The sequence below is a fragment of the Lepidochelys kempii genome, chromosome 1 (assembly GCF_965140265.1).
Source record: "Lepidochelys kempii isolate rLepKem1 chromosome 1, rLepKem1.hap2, whole genome shotgun sequence".
Classification (NCBI taxonomy): domain Eukaryota; kingdom Metazoa; phylum Chordata; order Testudines; family Cheloniidae; genus Lepidochelys; species Lepidochelys kempii.
In genome coordinates, this window is record NC_133256.1 from 30,289,986 (window position 1) to 30,306,618 (window position 16,633).

The 16,633-nt window shown below is 40.1% G+C and overlaps 1 protein-coding gene across 3 annotated transcripts in view; it reads left to right on the forward strand.

The window, feature by feature from the left end:
• Nucleotides 1-16,633, forward strand: part of CNTN5 (contactin 5) — a 975,836-nt gene that overhangs the window by 788,398 nt on the left and 170,805 nt on the right. For 2 of the 3 annotated variants that reach the window (XM_073337877.1, XM_073337894.1), the window contains 2 exons: nucleotides 6,273-6,454; nucleotides 16,074-16,210. In XM_073337877.1, coding sequence (XP_073193978.1) covers nucleotides 6,273-6,454; nucleotides 16,074-16,210 — 319 coding nt within the window. The remainder of the gene's footprint in view (nucleotides 1-6,272; nucleotides 6,455-16,073; nucleotides 16,211-16,633) is intronic. The other variant, XM_073337885.1, reaches the window with a different exon arrangement.

Sequence of the window (16,633 nt, forward strand, 5' to 3'; positions counted from 1 at the left end):
TTCTTGTGATGTAAGATCGTGCTGAGCCTGTTTCTGCTCCGCTTTAAAATCTGCAGCATCTTTGTAGTACCAAAAAAAAAAAGAAGAAGAAGAAGAATGGCATCAACATTATTCTGGTTAGAAGACTAAATAATAAAGAATTCTGCAGTATGGCTAATGCAAAAAATCAACACTGAACACACCTCGCTCAAACTCCCTTCCTTAATGCTGGAGTGACACTGCTGAGAAATCTGCCTTTTAAAATTATATTAACTCTCAATAAAAGAAATGGACAATAACCTATTTTTAAATGAGAAGGAGGAAAGTTGTGCTTCCATTTTGCTCACTACTTTTAAAACTAAACCCACTGCCGTTCTTGGCTGCTTCTGCTTTCTTGTTTTGTTATGTCTTAATCAAAATGATCACTGTGTTTAGGAAGAGCGTGAGTCTTTAAAGACCTCAGTTTCAGAAGTTCAGAGCACTCACCACTCTTGTTAAAGTCAGTTAGCATGGCATGTGCTCAGCACCTCTGAAAATCGAACCATAAATTGTCCCAAACATAGAAGACAGATGTCTTGTGTATTTGTTGATGACTGATATAGATGTTTTCCCTAGGTCAAGGTTGGTATTGAGGGGACGCTTACACAATTTCTGACTTTTGTACCTGTTCTATGGGTTAAGTCTTCAGTTCTAGCAACCTCTATCCTTCATGACCACTGAATAGCCTCTATTAACCAAAAGAAAGGACAATGTATTGTTTAGTCTTGTATATTTGAATGAAACTCTCTGCTAATGCTCTATAATATATCTGACCAGAATAGAGTTATGTGGACATTGCAAATATATAATTATGTGGCTGACAAATGCACATTTCTAGAAAGCATATGATCGGGAGAATTTTGTGATAGTCCTTGACATTTTAATCGTACAAAATTATCCTGTAATAATTAGTAGACATTTTGCACAGTTGGAAGGCTAGAGGGCATAAGGAGAAAGGGGGCCTTTGTAATCTCAAATGCACAGCCGTGCAGTGCACCTGAGCATTTGAAGGCAATATTAAATCCCGTGATTTATTTGTAAAATTAGTATGAGAGTTGGAGGAAAACCACACAAAAATGATTGAAACTACAGAAAAAGGTAAATAATGTTTTATACAAAGGATAATGAAAATTACAAAAAATGAACAGAAAATGGGAACTATGCATTTCCTAGCTATGATGTTGTAGAATATTGAGAAGTTAGACCCATGAAAAAGTTTGTTTAGGAAGCAGGAAGATATGAGATAAATTTTCTTGATTCCCATCCTACCTCTCACTGCAATAAGTATATTCTTGATGGATTCTAGCAAGTTCTTTTTCATGAGGAATTGGGTGCTCATGACACTAGAGTGGTTTATGGTAGGATTTCAAAAAGAGTTTAGAACTTTTCCATTCAAGTCAATGGTAAAAGCTCCACTGACTTCAAAGGAAGAAGAGTTAGGTCAGTGCTGAGCACTTTTGAAAACACCACTCTTAGAGTCTATTTGAGATGAAATCCAGCTCATATTTTCTTCACATTCATCTTAATATGCATACTGTGCAGACATTCACGTAGAATTAATTCTGATCTCTCAGAGGGTATGTCTGCCCTTTGAGATGGCATTGTGATTCCCACCTTCATGAGACATACCTGCACTAGCTCTGGTGGAGGTACTGTGCTGAGAATATCAATGATAGCACCAGAAGCAGGAGGGGCTAGCCACCCTGAATACACACATCTTGGAAGGGCTTGTACGTGGAGTGACTATCCTTTCCCTCTACTCACATTGTCACAGTTGGACTATTTTTAGTGTGCTACCTTGATCAAAGCTAGCACAGGTATGTCTGCTTGAGCTAGGAATGACACCCCCAATTCAAAGTGTGGATGTACCCATAGTCACAAACAGAGCTTTACACAAAACGTTTATTTCAGCTGAACTGGGTAAGAAGTGTAATCCTGACAGGGACAGTCTTAGGGAAAATGGTGCCCTGGGCGAACTTGTGTTTTGGTGCCCCTGAACCCCAGGGTGTTGTGCCCCCCATTTCCCCAAGCTCTTGTGGTCATGGTGCCCCCCATTGCCCACGGCCCCCACGGGCTCCCTGCCCCCCATCACACCTGGGCTGCCTGCCCCCAGAACCCGCTGCCTCCCCCCACCCCCAGTGCTTAATTTGTATTGATGGAGGTGCCAGGAACAGATCCTGCAACCTTCATGAGTTCAGTGGGATTAAATATATGGGTAAGGACTCCTTGCAGAGTAAAGGTTTCAGGATCAAATCTCTGGCTCCTGCTGATAGATTTCTGCATGCTCTCAAGAATAAAGTAAGGGAAGGAGAGAACCCAGGCAGACAGAGTGGGAGATGGACCCATCTTGTGCTACTGCAGGGAAGCTGAGAGATAGTAGTCACTGATAAAATTGAACATGATTTCAGGACTCTAGTCTGATGCATATGTCTGAAATTATTTGTAAAATACATAATAATAATTAATAACTCGTTCTCCCCTAAACCCTCCTGTGTCCCTTTTCCCCACTCCCCTTCTAAGTCCCCTTCTCCCTTAACCCCTGCACCCCCCTCATGCACCCCTAACACTGCATATCCCTCCTGTGTCTCCTTCTCCTCTAACCCCTGCACTGTGCCCTTTTAGTCCCAATCCCTGCACTCCCCTCATGCACCCCTAACACTGCATTCCCATCCTGCATCCATATGTAGAAACTGACCTGGATGCACAGAGTGGCTGGTATTGCTGCTCGCTCCCTCCTCAAATGTTGCTCCTCTTTCCCCCCCACCCCCACCCCCAGGTGGCTGGGAGGGAAGAGCAAGGAGCAACACCAGAGCTCCGTGTGTCCAGGTCATTTTCCCCACCTGGGCTGCGTAAGGAGAGGGCAGGAGAGCAGCAGCTCCTGATGCTCACCTCTCAGCACAGCCCAGGTGGGGAAAGTGACCTGGATGCAGGGAGTCCTGGCTTTGTTCCTCACTCCCCTCCACACAACCAGTAAGGAGGCAGAAACATTGGAGGGAGCAAGCAGTATCTGTGTGTCACTGCTTGCCCCCCACTCACATTCCTCTGCCAGAAAGAAGCAGGGAGAAATCTGGGCATATACCTCCCACCTTGCATTGCCTCTTTGAGTTTGTGGAGCTCCTCTGCCTACTAGCAGTGTGTATTTCTATGCTGCCACACAGTGGCCCATGACCACAGTGCCCTAAGTGGTGGCCCTGGTGTCCTACCCCTAAGGCTAGACCTGAATCCTGGCCCTGTTGAAATCGATAGAAGTTTTGACGTTGTCTTTTAGAGGGCTAAAATTTCACTTGAGGTGTCCAGAGATGTAGCTTTGTTTCACGGGTGAGATGTGCAAGCCCTCCTATTTGTACTCAGTGCTTAAAGGTAAAGGTCTGTGTTTGAAATTTATATATATTTTAATAAAATATAAGCAAAGGCAAACATTCCTATAGATTTGTACTAATTATGTAAATTGCAACTAACTCCAACATGAATCATCAAAATCTTTTTTAAAAGCTCTAAATATTTTTAAATGGAAGATGTATGCATCACATAACATTTTTATGCTAGAAGTTGAGGTTTCTAGAGCAAAGATGTAAACTTTATTCTTTGATATCCTCACTGAGGTATACAGTGTTTCTTTTTCTATCCTTTCTTTTTTTTTTAATAAATGTCACCAAGGATAAACCCATGTGGCTGTATTTTTCACTTCAGATGTAAAATTCATACCTCGCTTGTGACTTATGCAAGGAAAAAAAAAGCTTCATTAAACGGAGCTCCAACTTGTCTATAAATAGTGATTTGCAGTGTGGGAGCACTTTCCTTTGAAATCATTAGATCTTTGCAGCCAAAGTATTTTTATCTCCTTGAAAAATTCCACTTATTCCCTCCTCATCATGAGAAAAACCATGATTATTAAAAATATGTTTCTTAATGATCTAGGCCATGGCAAAAAGTTCTTTTAGTATTTTCCATCCTATAAGCTCTACCTTGCTACAACATGCAATTAAAGTAAATTTAAAAATAAATAAGTCTGGTGCAATTTATACAACATTTTTGATACATTGACTTGCGTAGTGACTTCTGTACTTCTGTACAAATTAACTTCAGTACTTCGAGACTTCTTCAGTGTTTCTCTGAAAGATATGCTAGGAAAATTCTACTAGTCAATGGGACTCTATCCTGAAACACTGAAATAAAGGGGTCTTTTGCCATTGATTTCATTTAAATCAGGATTGCAGCCCAGATAACAGTGCTGGCTCAAAATTTTTTGCAACCTTATGCATAGTGAAATATTTCCATGTTTCTCCATGCAGTCTTGCTCACACAACAATTGTTCAGTCAACATTATATAACTCTGTTTTGAACCCCATGATGAAGGATGAATATGAATTAATCACTGTCATGTAAGTTTGTAGTTGCCTTGTGACCAGTGATCCTGAATGAATGAATGAATGAATGAATGAATGAATGAATGAATGGGAGATCTTTAAGAAGAATTTATTAGATGGCCAAAAAAACACAATTCCACAAATCAAGGAGCACAGCTTTGACTTAAAGCCCATGCTGGTACAGTGGCAAAGTGAAGGCAGCACTTAGAAGTAAAAAAGCAATATATCAGTGGAAAAAGTGGAAACAGATAGCAATCAATATACATTTGATGTTATAAAGTATAGAAGACTGAAAAGGGAAGCTAAAGACATCAGGGAAAAATCCATGGCTAAGTGACAGGGCTAAGGTCAATAAGAAGAGGGTTATGTATATGAAGAACAAGAGAAACCTGGGAACTCTATGATCATAATTATTATGAATGTATGTATTAACATTTATTCATTCATTCATAACACCATAATTTTTGGCTGCCGAGCTTGAGATGTCTAGGGTCTGTTTGTTTTTTTTCATTTGCTAAGCACCTGCAGCTCCAAGAATTGATGTGGAATTCTGAGGGCTTAGTATCTCTATATATAACTAGCCCCAAAGTAAATAACAGAAGTTAAGAAACCAAAAAATGAGGCACAAAAGTATAATTTTTGCTGCTGATGTTTTTCTGTTCTAGGCACCAGTTCATTTTTCTTGTAAGATTAGTGCAAACCCTGCAGATTAGATTTTATAAGAGGGGTCAGAAGTGTGAATGATTGTACAGTTGGGCCTAATCTATGAATTTTGGTCCAAATGCAAACTCTCCCAAATTTCAGTGGTGTTTATATCCAACTTTTGATTTGAGGTCTTCCTCTAGTAAATACACAATAGATATCATATGACTAAAGAGACTATGTGGCACAATCCCATTTCTTCATATGATGTCTCCTAGGAACTTCTGTCAGAAGACCTGAAATACTTTGGCTTTGAAAATGTTTGGAGTTGTTGTTATAGCTACAAAATATGTTGTATTATTATACCATGTAGAATGTATTGAAAGTATTGGAAAAATAGTGCAAAGGAATGAGTGCTGAGTGTTTGGAGTGATGAGAAAAGTTGAATGAGTATGACATTCTCAAATCTGTTCTTTTGCTCAACATAAAGGTTAAAAGACACTTGTTCAGTGTTTCATGACACACTTATTCAGAACACTAAGCTACTGGGGAAAAAACCTGCATTTCAAGAAATATGTCTATGTCACTGAGTCTGAAGCTAGAAATAATGACACCAGTACACTTTTTTTCTTAAAAGTGACTATTTTAACCCTTAAAAATATTTCTACAAATATATCATAGTTTTTTTTTTTAAAAAATATGGTCACCTTATATAGGAGGCCCATAAAATAATTGAGACATTTATATTTTATTTGATATGTGGTAGTATTATAACATCCCATCTGCATTTATAGACAGGCATACCCCAAATACTTTCCAGCCTACTGTGTTGTTAATATCATTCTCGAAAATAACATCACAGGAAGCTGGTAGAGTGGCTGCACTTATAAAGTTTGCCCAGGCGTAAGAGATGTTATTTCCTTTAACCATTAAACGAAGGTGCTCAAGGTAACAATAGTAAAACTTGGAGAGCAGATTAATCCCTGCAGAAAGCATTTGGAATGATTTACTTAATCTGAATGAAAATTTAATCTCCTTTGTAGAAGATAGGGATGGCTCCGATACAGCAGCACCACTTATTAGACATTCCCTATGGAATGTGAAGTATATCAAGCAGTACATGGGCCTTAATTGTGATTACACTTTATTGCCACTTAGACTATTAAGTACTTAAATTACCAGATAACAGAATCTATATTCTTAATAGTAGAAAAGTGTTAACGGTAATTCTACTAAATATTTCAGCCCTGTTCCAACAATCTCGTGGAGGAAAGTTAATGATCATAATCCAAGTAAAGCCCGTCTGAGAAAGTCCCAAGCTGTTCTTGAAATACCTAATGTGCAGCTAGAGGATGCAGGGATGTACGAATGTAAAGCTGAAAACTCGCGTGGAAGGAATGTCTTCAGAGGACAGCTACAAGTATACAGTAAGTGTGTATCCAGAAAGTACTATGCAACATTTTGCAGTAATTTGTCCATACTTAGGGCTGCAGATACACATGAAATAAAGCTGCAGCCAATTAAAAAAGAATGGGTTCTTTCTTTATATAAAATCAATTTGAAATTATCACTACCTATATTTGTTAGTAAATGACTCATTAAATATTGAGTTGCAAGCAGAGCTGGCTGAAATTGTTTACAACATTTTCCCTCAAAAATTCAACAGAAATAGGGGATTTCTTCCCCCAGATTTTTTCCCAGTTTTACAGCAGGTTGAAACTTCTTAAAACCAGTAATTTAAAAAAATGTTTGCAAAATATTCTACTGTTTCTGGACCTCTCAAAATCATGCTGGCAATAAAAACTACATACTACACCACTCTCTCATGACGTCCATATATGATACACATAATAGAAAATCTTTTTTAGAAATGCGTTGGAAAGATCTGTTTAATGGTTATATTGCAGTTATTTCTTGTATTCCTCTGTCTATTAATCCAAATTACTTTGAGACTGACTTTACAAGGATCAGGAGAGAACTGCTTACGTTCTCAAAAGTCATCTTCAGTGCTTCAGTTCTTGGCACATTCAGTCTGATTTTCAAAAAGTTCTGAACATCTGCCATCTCAAAATCACCCTTTTTAAGGTGTGTCTAGGTGGGCACCCAAAAACTGAAGAACCAAAACTCACTTGTCACTTTTGAAAATTTAGGCCAAAACATTAAAAACTTATGACCTTATACATAAAAAAACCATGGCTATTGGCATAGGTAGTGTCTACACTGAAGGGGTACAGAGACACAGCTGCACTGCTGCATCTGTGCCACTGTAAGGTTTCAAGTGTAGACAAGCCCTTTATACCTCATAATGTAGATGACCTTTTGGGGCTAGAAGGAAGTGGTACATGTCTCATTACAAAGCTAGGGATCTTCCCTTTTCAAAGCTGATGTAATTTGTTGGAGAAATTATACAGCTGAGAGAGAAAAAAAATGTTGTGGAAAGCTGACTTTAAAATATTATTTCAGGAATGGCACATTTTTACCTGTGTGAGAATATCAGATACCAGCACAGTGTGAGTGTTTACCAGTCAGATGCCTTGTTTCACAGTATTTTATTAATAAATATAGTGTTTTGTTAACACACACTTACTTTTATATCTTTCAATTATATGGGTTTTCACTTTTACCATACCTTGAATCATATAGTCAGACATCAGAGGTGAAAGAGTCCTACCTCATAAGGTCATCTAGCAAATCTCTCTGCTAATGCAACATTGTTCCATTCAGGACCTTCTCCGGTGTTCTAGACTCATTTCAAATGTCCCAAACAACAGGGTTCTGATACTTCATTTGGAGACTGTTCCTCAGCCTAATGGATCACTTTAAAAAAAGTATTTCCTGATATTCAGCCTTAATTTTCCCTTTCTTAATTCCATTTGATTATTCTCCACTGAATAGGATAATCACAATAAATAATTCTTCTGTCTTTGGTACTTACGTCTTTCAAATATGTATACACTGTTAGGATGGATAGAGTTCATTTTCCTTGTAATTCAAATCTTCCACTTTTGTAATCATCCCTGTCCCCTCTAGCTTGTTGATGTTTTTTTCTAATCGCACCTCAGGCCTATAATGAGTGAGTGTCACAATCTCATTGGATGAGGCTTCCGCTCTTTTCTCATTCATACCTCCTCCAGCCAGGGCCAAGGGCAGCTTTGTGGGTTTTATATGCAAAGGGGTGCTGGGAAGGGCTTGCCCCATTTCTCTCTCAAATGTAGTGGCTTGCACCAGTCTGACTGGGCATGTCATTCATAATGCGATTTCTGCCCTAACCTTCTGAGGTTTCCACTGAAAACAAGACTCCAGGGCTGGGAACCACTCTGATCTCTTCCACGGACAAGAATACAAAACTTCTCCGTGTATTACAAATGCTTATTGTCAATGGTCTCTGTTAAAGAGTGACAGCCCTTGTTTTTTAGCAATATCGTTTCTCTTTCTCCACAATATTTTGTAAAAGCACTCATGTTCCAGTACATTTTAGCTGAGCTACAAGGTGTCTCCCTGGTTCTCCTCCAATAATAATACTAGCTGTTATATAGCACTTTTCATCAGTAGATCTCAAAGCATTCTACAAAGAAGGTTTCATGAGCTTTCATTTTACAGATAAGGAAACAGGCACAGCAGGGTGTAGTGACTTGTCTAAGGTCACCTGACAGGTCAGTGGCAGAGCTATGACTACAACCCAGATCTCCAGAGTCCCAATCCAGTGCTCTACCCACTAACCAGCACTACCTCTCTCATTAGCAGAGATGCAGATTCTGTTTCTTAGTAGGAAGCAAATAGTCTTTGGTGCCCATAATGCTGCTCCTGAAGGTCAGGAATCAGTCTACAGAGAACATTTCTTACCTGAATAATGCTGCTATCCCAAACCCCACACCATCATGAGTTCTCTCTAGTCCCTTTATGTTTCTGTGGTTGCCAAAAGGCCATTTTCCAACCACAGTCTTTTATGGACACTTTACAGGTTGTGTTAATTTGCAGCCTGTTGAGTTACAGTAGAACAAGCTCTCTAATTTTAAGAAGGGGAGACCTGCTGCAGATTATTGTATTTTACAGCCTATCAAATATGTGAGAAAATGTGATTTAAGAGACCAAATGCAGAGCAGAAATTCACTTACCCTCACTAAGGGAAAGGAGACCCAGGCTAAGGTCTGCACTCTAGCAAGTAAGTACCTGGGGTGGAAAGTAGCACTCATGATTAAAGACAAATTATAAGCACCTAACCATAAGTACTTAAACATACCCACAAATCAGTTAAGGTTGCAGGAAGTGAAGTGTGCCCCCACTGGCCATGGAACACACGATATCACTCCCACTGTCCCGTTCTAGAGACAGCAGCAGAGCCTCATGGATTCTACAAAATCAGAAATCCATTTTCAGGGCTGGTTTGTGGGTTTCTGGTTGAGCAGAGTACAGTTCAGCCAAGTTTTACTATATGGCAATCACAGTTCGCTTTGCTGCTGCTATTGTTATGGTAGAGACAAGGTAGGTGTGGTAATATCTTTTATTGGACCAACTTCTGCTGATGGAAGGAACAAGCTTTCGAGCTATGGAGAACTCTCCTGGGACCAACACAGATCCAACTGTACTGCAGACAACATGGTTATGGTGGGATTTTCTAGCATCACTTTGAACAGAGTTTGGTACTATACTTATTTTAAAATACACTTAAATTGAATGATTTATAGTAGAACACATTGTCATGTCTCAGGCACTCATGTTTCTGGAATAGGAGATGGTTGTCTTAGGGTCACGGGCTCATATGTAAGCCATCATTTCTTACAAGAGAGTTTCTTTTACAGCTTCAGACCAGGTCGCAGCACTAACACTGTCATACTGAGGGTCACACTGATTTACATATGTCCTTAGATAGATACTAGCTTGCTGTCAGTTTTAATCTTACTCAGTTTGCAGTTGCATTTGATCTGGTTCACCAAGGGATATTTTGGGAGTGCCCAGAACACCAGGTCTGCTTGGCTAGTCTGATGCAATCACAAATTCATTTAATTCCTGTTTTACCTAATGCCAACATCCAGCTGTAGTACGATTGTGTGATGCAGCTGATATTTTGGAAATGATCTCAGTGCTTGGCTGAAATTCAGTCCTGAGAGTGACAAGACCATTTAAAAATACATTTTGATAAAACCAAAGATATCCTCAGCAGACCAAATGTACTTGCCTGCACTGCATTTTGAGAGCTGTGATTTTTCAAATCATCTGGTCATCCTGTAATTTGCAGTGACTTCTATTGAGGCTCAAATTGATTAACAGTAGAGAGTAAAAAAATATGTATTTGTACAGGGAAAATAGATCATTCCCCTTAGCAAACTAGTTAGGGAACTTCACAAATTCTGACTTACTTAGGATCTGTGGAATTTTCAATATGCATTGCAAAAGGATAATTAAATTAGTCATTACTACTTGCTTCCTTAGGTTGAGTGAGTTGATGTAGAAGCACAGGAGGAATGCATTATAGCTTTTCTCCTCTTCCCTTCTTTTCTTTTCTCTTCTCCCTCTCATTTTCTCCCCTCTTTCTCCTGCCCTTCATTCTTCCCTACCTCTTTTTATCATCCTTCTTTCATTATTTTGCTTCTATATAGACCCACACACCGTGAAAGAGTGGGAAAGGATTTGTGAAATGGAAGAAGGGAGAAATGGTCTGAAATAAATAATATGAAATTCAGGAAGGTCAAATGCAAAGTACTCCACTTAGGAAGGAATAAATCAATCGCACAAATATAAAATGACTGCAGAAGAGGATCCGGGGTTTACAGTGGATATCAATGAGTCAATAAAGTAATATTCTTGCAAAAAAAAAAAAGAACATAATTCTGGGACGTATTAGCAGGAATGTTCTAAGCAAGACACAAGAAGGAATTATTCTACATTATTCAGCACTGATAAGGCCTCAACTGGAGTATTGTGGCCAGTTCCTGGTGCCACATTTCAGGAAAGATGTGGACAAACTGGAGAAAGTCCAGATGAATGCATGAATGCAACAAAAATTATTGAAGGTCTAGAAAACATGACCTATGAGCAAAGATTGAAAAAATGGGTTTGTTTAGTCTGACGAAGAGAAAACTGAAGGGGGACATAAGTCTTCAAGGATGTATAAAGTTGTTATAAAGAGGAGTGTGATAAAAGGTTCTTCTTAACCACTGAGGACAGGAGAAGTAGTAATGGACTTAAATGGCAGCATGGGAGATTTAGGTTAAACATTAGGAAAAGCTTCCTGACTGTAAGGGTAGTTAAGCACTGAAACAGATTTCCTTAGGAAGTTGTGGAATCTCTGTTACAGGTTTTTAAGGACATCGTCTACATAATACTTAGCCCTGCCTCAGTGTAGGAGACTGGACAAGATGACATATCAAGGTCCCTTCTCAATCCTAAATGTCTATGATTCTGTGCTGTAGGAGACCACTTTAAATGAAGTGGGCAATTAAAGGTTAGCAGCCAGTAACATATGTGACAATGTTGTAATGAGCCATAAAACAAGGCTCTCTTTAATTCCATGCTTTTTAGTGTTCAGCAAAATTATAAATTTAGGCTCTCTGACTCATTGTTTGAAGGTGTTGTGCTGGTTTCCTTTGAGGATGAGGGCGGATAGCTCAGATATAGAGTGATTGCTCTGTGAAAATGTTCCTCCACAGGTGATATGGTGTGTTTTTGTCATTTCTCATTTTTCTGTGTGAGTTCATTCAAGAGCATAGTGATTGTCTGGTTTCACACACATTGTTATTGGGGCATTTAGTGCACTGGATGAGGTGTACCATGTGTTGTGATAGGCATGTGTAGGACTCATGGATCTTGAAAGGGGCAGTGTTGAAGTATTGATCATTGTCACAGAGGACATATGTCTGCAGGTTTTGCATCTCTTGTTCTGGCAGGGTCTGTGGCCACTTTCAGTTGCTGTATCCTGGTCTGTGGGGAGTTTACTTCTGATGCTTGAAGAGATTTTGGGGTTGTTTGAAAATCAGAAGAGGGGTTCAGAAAAGATTTGTTTCAGGATGTGATCCTCATCAAATATGGGTTGTAATTTTCTGATTGTACCTTGCATGGTTTCTAGTGTGGGGTTGTTGGAGACCCCAGGGTATGGCCACTAGATAAGTTTCATAGATATTTAGGTCAGAAGGGACCATTATGATCATCTAGTCTGACCTCCTGCACAACGCAGGCCACAGAATTTCACCCACCACTCCTGCAAAAAACCTCACACCTATATCTGTGCTATTGAAGTCCTCAAATCGTAGTTTAAAGACTTCAAGGAGCAGAGAATCCTCCAGCAAGTGACCCATGCTACAGAGGAAGGCGAAAAACCTCCAGGGCCTCTTCCAATCTGCCCTGGAGGAAAATTCCTTCCTGACCCCAAATATGGCGATCAGCTAAACCCTGAGCATATGGGCAAGATTCGTCAGCCAGATACTACAGAAAGTTGAGGGGATAGAAGGCCATAAGGGTCGAGGAAGTCTCCCTGCTGAAGGCCTAAGGGCCTCTTCTCAATCCCCCTTAATAGAATTCAGGCCTGGCTGGTTTGAGTAAGCTCTTTTGCTCTTAAAACAATGTTGCAGCCGCAGATAATGCCTTATAGTGTAAGGTTTGCTGACGCCAAGTTAAAAATAATAGGAGAGAAACAACTACAAGGCCAGACAAAATGTGCTGGTTGTTTAAGTTGCTAGGAATGCTTGTTAGAGGTTGCAGAAAAGAAACATTGTTGTAACCTATATAAGGAAGGCAGAGTATTTGTGCAAAGTTTTAATTGGCTGATGTGTAGTGCAGTAGCATTAAAAAATATGAAAGTGTGTGTAATGACCTGCTCTGGAGTGCAGGATTTGAGATTCTATTCTTCCTGTACCTTATTTGCAGCTGCAAATAAACTTTTCTGCTTCTCCACCCCATTGTGATTATTGAGTGATGCACACCGGGTAACGAAACCCAGGTGTTGTTTTGCCTTTCGGCACTGGGTGCCGGCAACAGGGTGGTAGGTGATAACTATGGTTGTCCGGTCAGTGGGATTTTTGTTGTTGTTTTTTTAATTGAAGCAAGTTCTCCTGGGGTATTTGGGTGGCCCATTCCATGATGTGATCTACTTCTCTGGTGGAGTGTCCTTGCTTGGTGAAGATGGTTTTAAATGTGTTTAGGTGTGTGTCCCAGACTTTCTCTTCTGAGCAAATTCTGTGATACTTGTGTGTCTGGCTGTAGATAAGTTTTCTTGGTGTGTCCGGGTTAGTTGCTGGATCTGTGGAGGTAAGTGTCATGGTCCATGGGTTTCTTGTATATAGTTGTTTGTAGGGTTCCATTTTTGAAGCTGATCATGGAGTCCATTAAGTTGATGTGCTAGAGAGAGGTTAATAGACGGGGGGTGGCTGTTGAAGTTGTGGTAGAGGGAATTTAGGTCATCTTACCAGAGGATGGAAATATCATCAGTGTATCCCAGGTATATCATGGGTTTTCTTGTGTATTTTTCCAGAAATTCTTCTTTGAGGAGGCCCATGAAGAGATTGGCATATTGGGAAGCCGTCCTCATACCCATGGCTGTTCCCATCATTTGGACAAAGTGTTTGTTATTTAAAGTAAGGTTGTTGTGGGTGAAGATGAGATGGATGAGTTTGGCAATGCATTTGGGGTGGATTTCTGAGCATTGTTCATTATTTTGTAGGCATTTGAAGCAGGCAGCAATGCTATCATGGTGAGGGACACTGGTGAAAAGGAAGGTGACATCAAGAGTGGCAAGAATGTTATTCTGAAGGAGGTTGTTAATGTTACAGAGTTTCTGGAGGAAATCAATGTGTCTTGGAGGAAACTGACCCTTTGTTTGCTGAGTGTATCTTGGAAAGCATACAGAAGGTTTCTGGGATGAATTCAAGGGGGGTGAGAATGTAGTTTTCCTTAGCGATCTTTGTGGAAGGATTTGGTGGTATTTTTAAATGCTTGTGTGAACTTTGGTGTGCAGTCATTTGAGTTTGAGTTCTTTATAGTAAATGGTGATGGAGAGTTGTCTGCCTCATTGACATAGTCATCAAGATTAAGGACTACAATGGTGCCCCTTTGTCTGCTGGTTTGATCACTGTGTGGTGGCTGGATTTCAGGGACTGCATAGTTATCCCTATGGTGGTGGAGAGATTATTGTGGATGTAATGTTTGTTGAGGAATTCACAGTCGATTTTTTTTCCTGAAGTAATCAGTGTAATGATACAGTGTGTGGTTTTTCCCACTGGGCAGCATCCAGTGAGATGATTCTTTTTTTCTTATGACTGTTGATGGGTATGACAGGCTACACTCACCTCTTGTGAGTGCCTCCTGTTGGTTGGGTGTGGTGCTGCAATCTTTTTCTGCTCCTGGTGCCCCCTGTGTGTTGCCAGCCTCATTAGGCAGCCTTATTGGCTCAGTCCTCCAGCCAAGTCACACAGTCAAAAATGGATTAACCCTTTTCAGTGTAGCTAAAGTCCTACAAACAATCTGCTCTCACCAGGGTCTTCAGCCCCATCTCTAGGCTGTTCAAGTCTAGCCTTTTTCTTGGGCATTTAGTAAAAGGACCAGATGGAACTGTCAGTCAGCCCTCACCAGGGTCTTCAGCATTGTCTCTGAGCCCTTTAAATCTAGCTCCTTTTCTTGGGTTATTAAACTAGCCATGTCCCCTTTCTGGGGCTTACACCACTCCAGCATCAGCTGTTAGGGGGACCCAGGCCCACCCACTATTCTGGGTCCCAATTCAGGGACATTCCATGCAGCGAATGCACAATGCAGTAGTTAGGCTTTCAACACTCACCTAGTTACCTATCATGCCAGCTCACATTTTCTCAGCTTCTTGATTGGTGACCTGTCAGACATTAGACAGATTGTTAGATTTATTTTTAAATTCAGTCCACCATAGGTTCTGCTTATTTAAGTGGTTTATTGATTCCCCGCTGTCCAGAATAGATCCTTTGCTGTGCTAACTCTGGATTATTATCCAGCCCACCCACAAATATTATTCTGTATTCCTTGAAGTCAATGACATTGCCTCCTTAGTCTCTGCAGTTCCTTGCAGAAAGGATTAAAGTGTTTTATTCTTAAATGTTTTAGTTTCATAGATTAATTTGATCTGGATTTTTTCCTTGCCACTGAACTTTGCCTTGGTTTAACATTAAACCTGGACCCTGACCTGCATAGGCAGACACTTACATGCTCATGCAGTCCCACTGAGGCTCTTTACAGGGAAGGGTTCTATCTTTGGGTATCTGATTTACAGGATTAGAGTCCCGTGCTTCATTCATTCCACTTGTTGCCAGCTGACTGCTGGGTGAAAATCAGTAGGCTAGTTAATATATATATGCCCCTCAGTGGTCTAGTCCAATGCTACCTTAAGGGTCTGCCTTCCTATCTCTGACTCACCATGTGATTTATGTTCATGGGGTGCGCTAGATTGTCCCAAGTGTGGACACTGAGTAGCCAGCCCACACCTCTGACATTCACTCCCTGCATATTGAGCACAAGGAAGACCACTTCTGGAAAGAACTGGATGAAACACCTCACCAACAGGCCTCCACAGTTGATTAAATCCTAGTTTCCTGGTGGACTGACAGAGCAACAAGCAGCAGGGACTCCCTACTGAGTCAGGGAGTCAGACATGGTGTTCAGACTCGCTACTGAGATCTTAAAAGTCTGAACTTAAGACCTGCAATATTCCCAGATACTATGATGATGGTCATCAAAAATAAATATGTGTAATATTAATAATTGCTGCATTAGCTATGTCGTACTATATTAGTCTGTTATATGTTATTAAAACATAAAGTCTCTCTAGTACCAGATAGAGTGATACTCAGCGCATAGTCCTGTAGAATCCTTTACTCAAAATTTATTTGGTTCTGTCACTTTTCTTCTTTGACCCTCAGTGTGTCTTTTTTAAATGAGTTTAATCTGCATGTGATTTAATATAGTCACTGATACTAAGATGGACTGCACATTGGTTTACAATCTGTATTTTTAATTGATTAGGTCTTTAGAACATCAACTGAAGTCATGTCAGCCTTTTGTGTTTGCATTTATTATGCTATCTCTCTTTTACAGCCTACCCACATTGGGTGGAGAAGCTTAACAATACTCAGTTAGACAGTGGAGAGCAGCTCCGATGGGAATGCAAAGCCACTGGAAAGCCACGACCCACCTATCATTGGCTGAAGAATGGAGTCCCTCTTTGGGTACAGGTATAGTGCTCAATAAGCCACCAGTAGATTGTAGTTTCCGCTTTAATTCAGCGAAAGTGAGCTGGGAAAATAGTGCTGAAGAGGAAATGCTTCAGAAAGGAGATTTTTCTTTTTCTATTCATATTTAAAGCCTTGGATAATGTAGCGCCAGTTTTCCTGTGGGTCTGTCTGTTGAATTATGTCCAAGTATGTGAAAGCAGGTGAGCTGGAAATTTTCACTCTCTACCTGTAATCCAAACAGGATAGCAGGCAGGGCCTTTTTTATTCAGAATCCATGATTCTGAAATGTTCTTGCCCTTACTATCAGTAAACTAGTGATATCCTTCTGAGCAAGATTGGGCAACTTTTGTTTGTTTCTGCTTTTCATTATGATGTTTATGGTTGAGTTGTTTATTATATCTTTCTGAGTGTTTGTGTATAGGG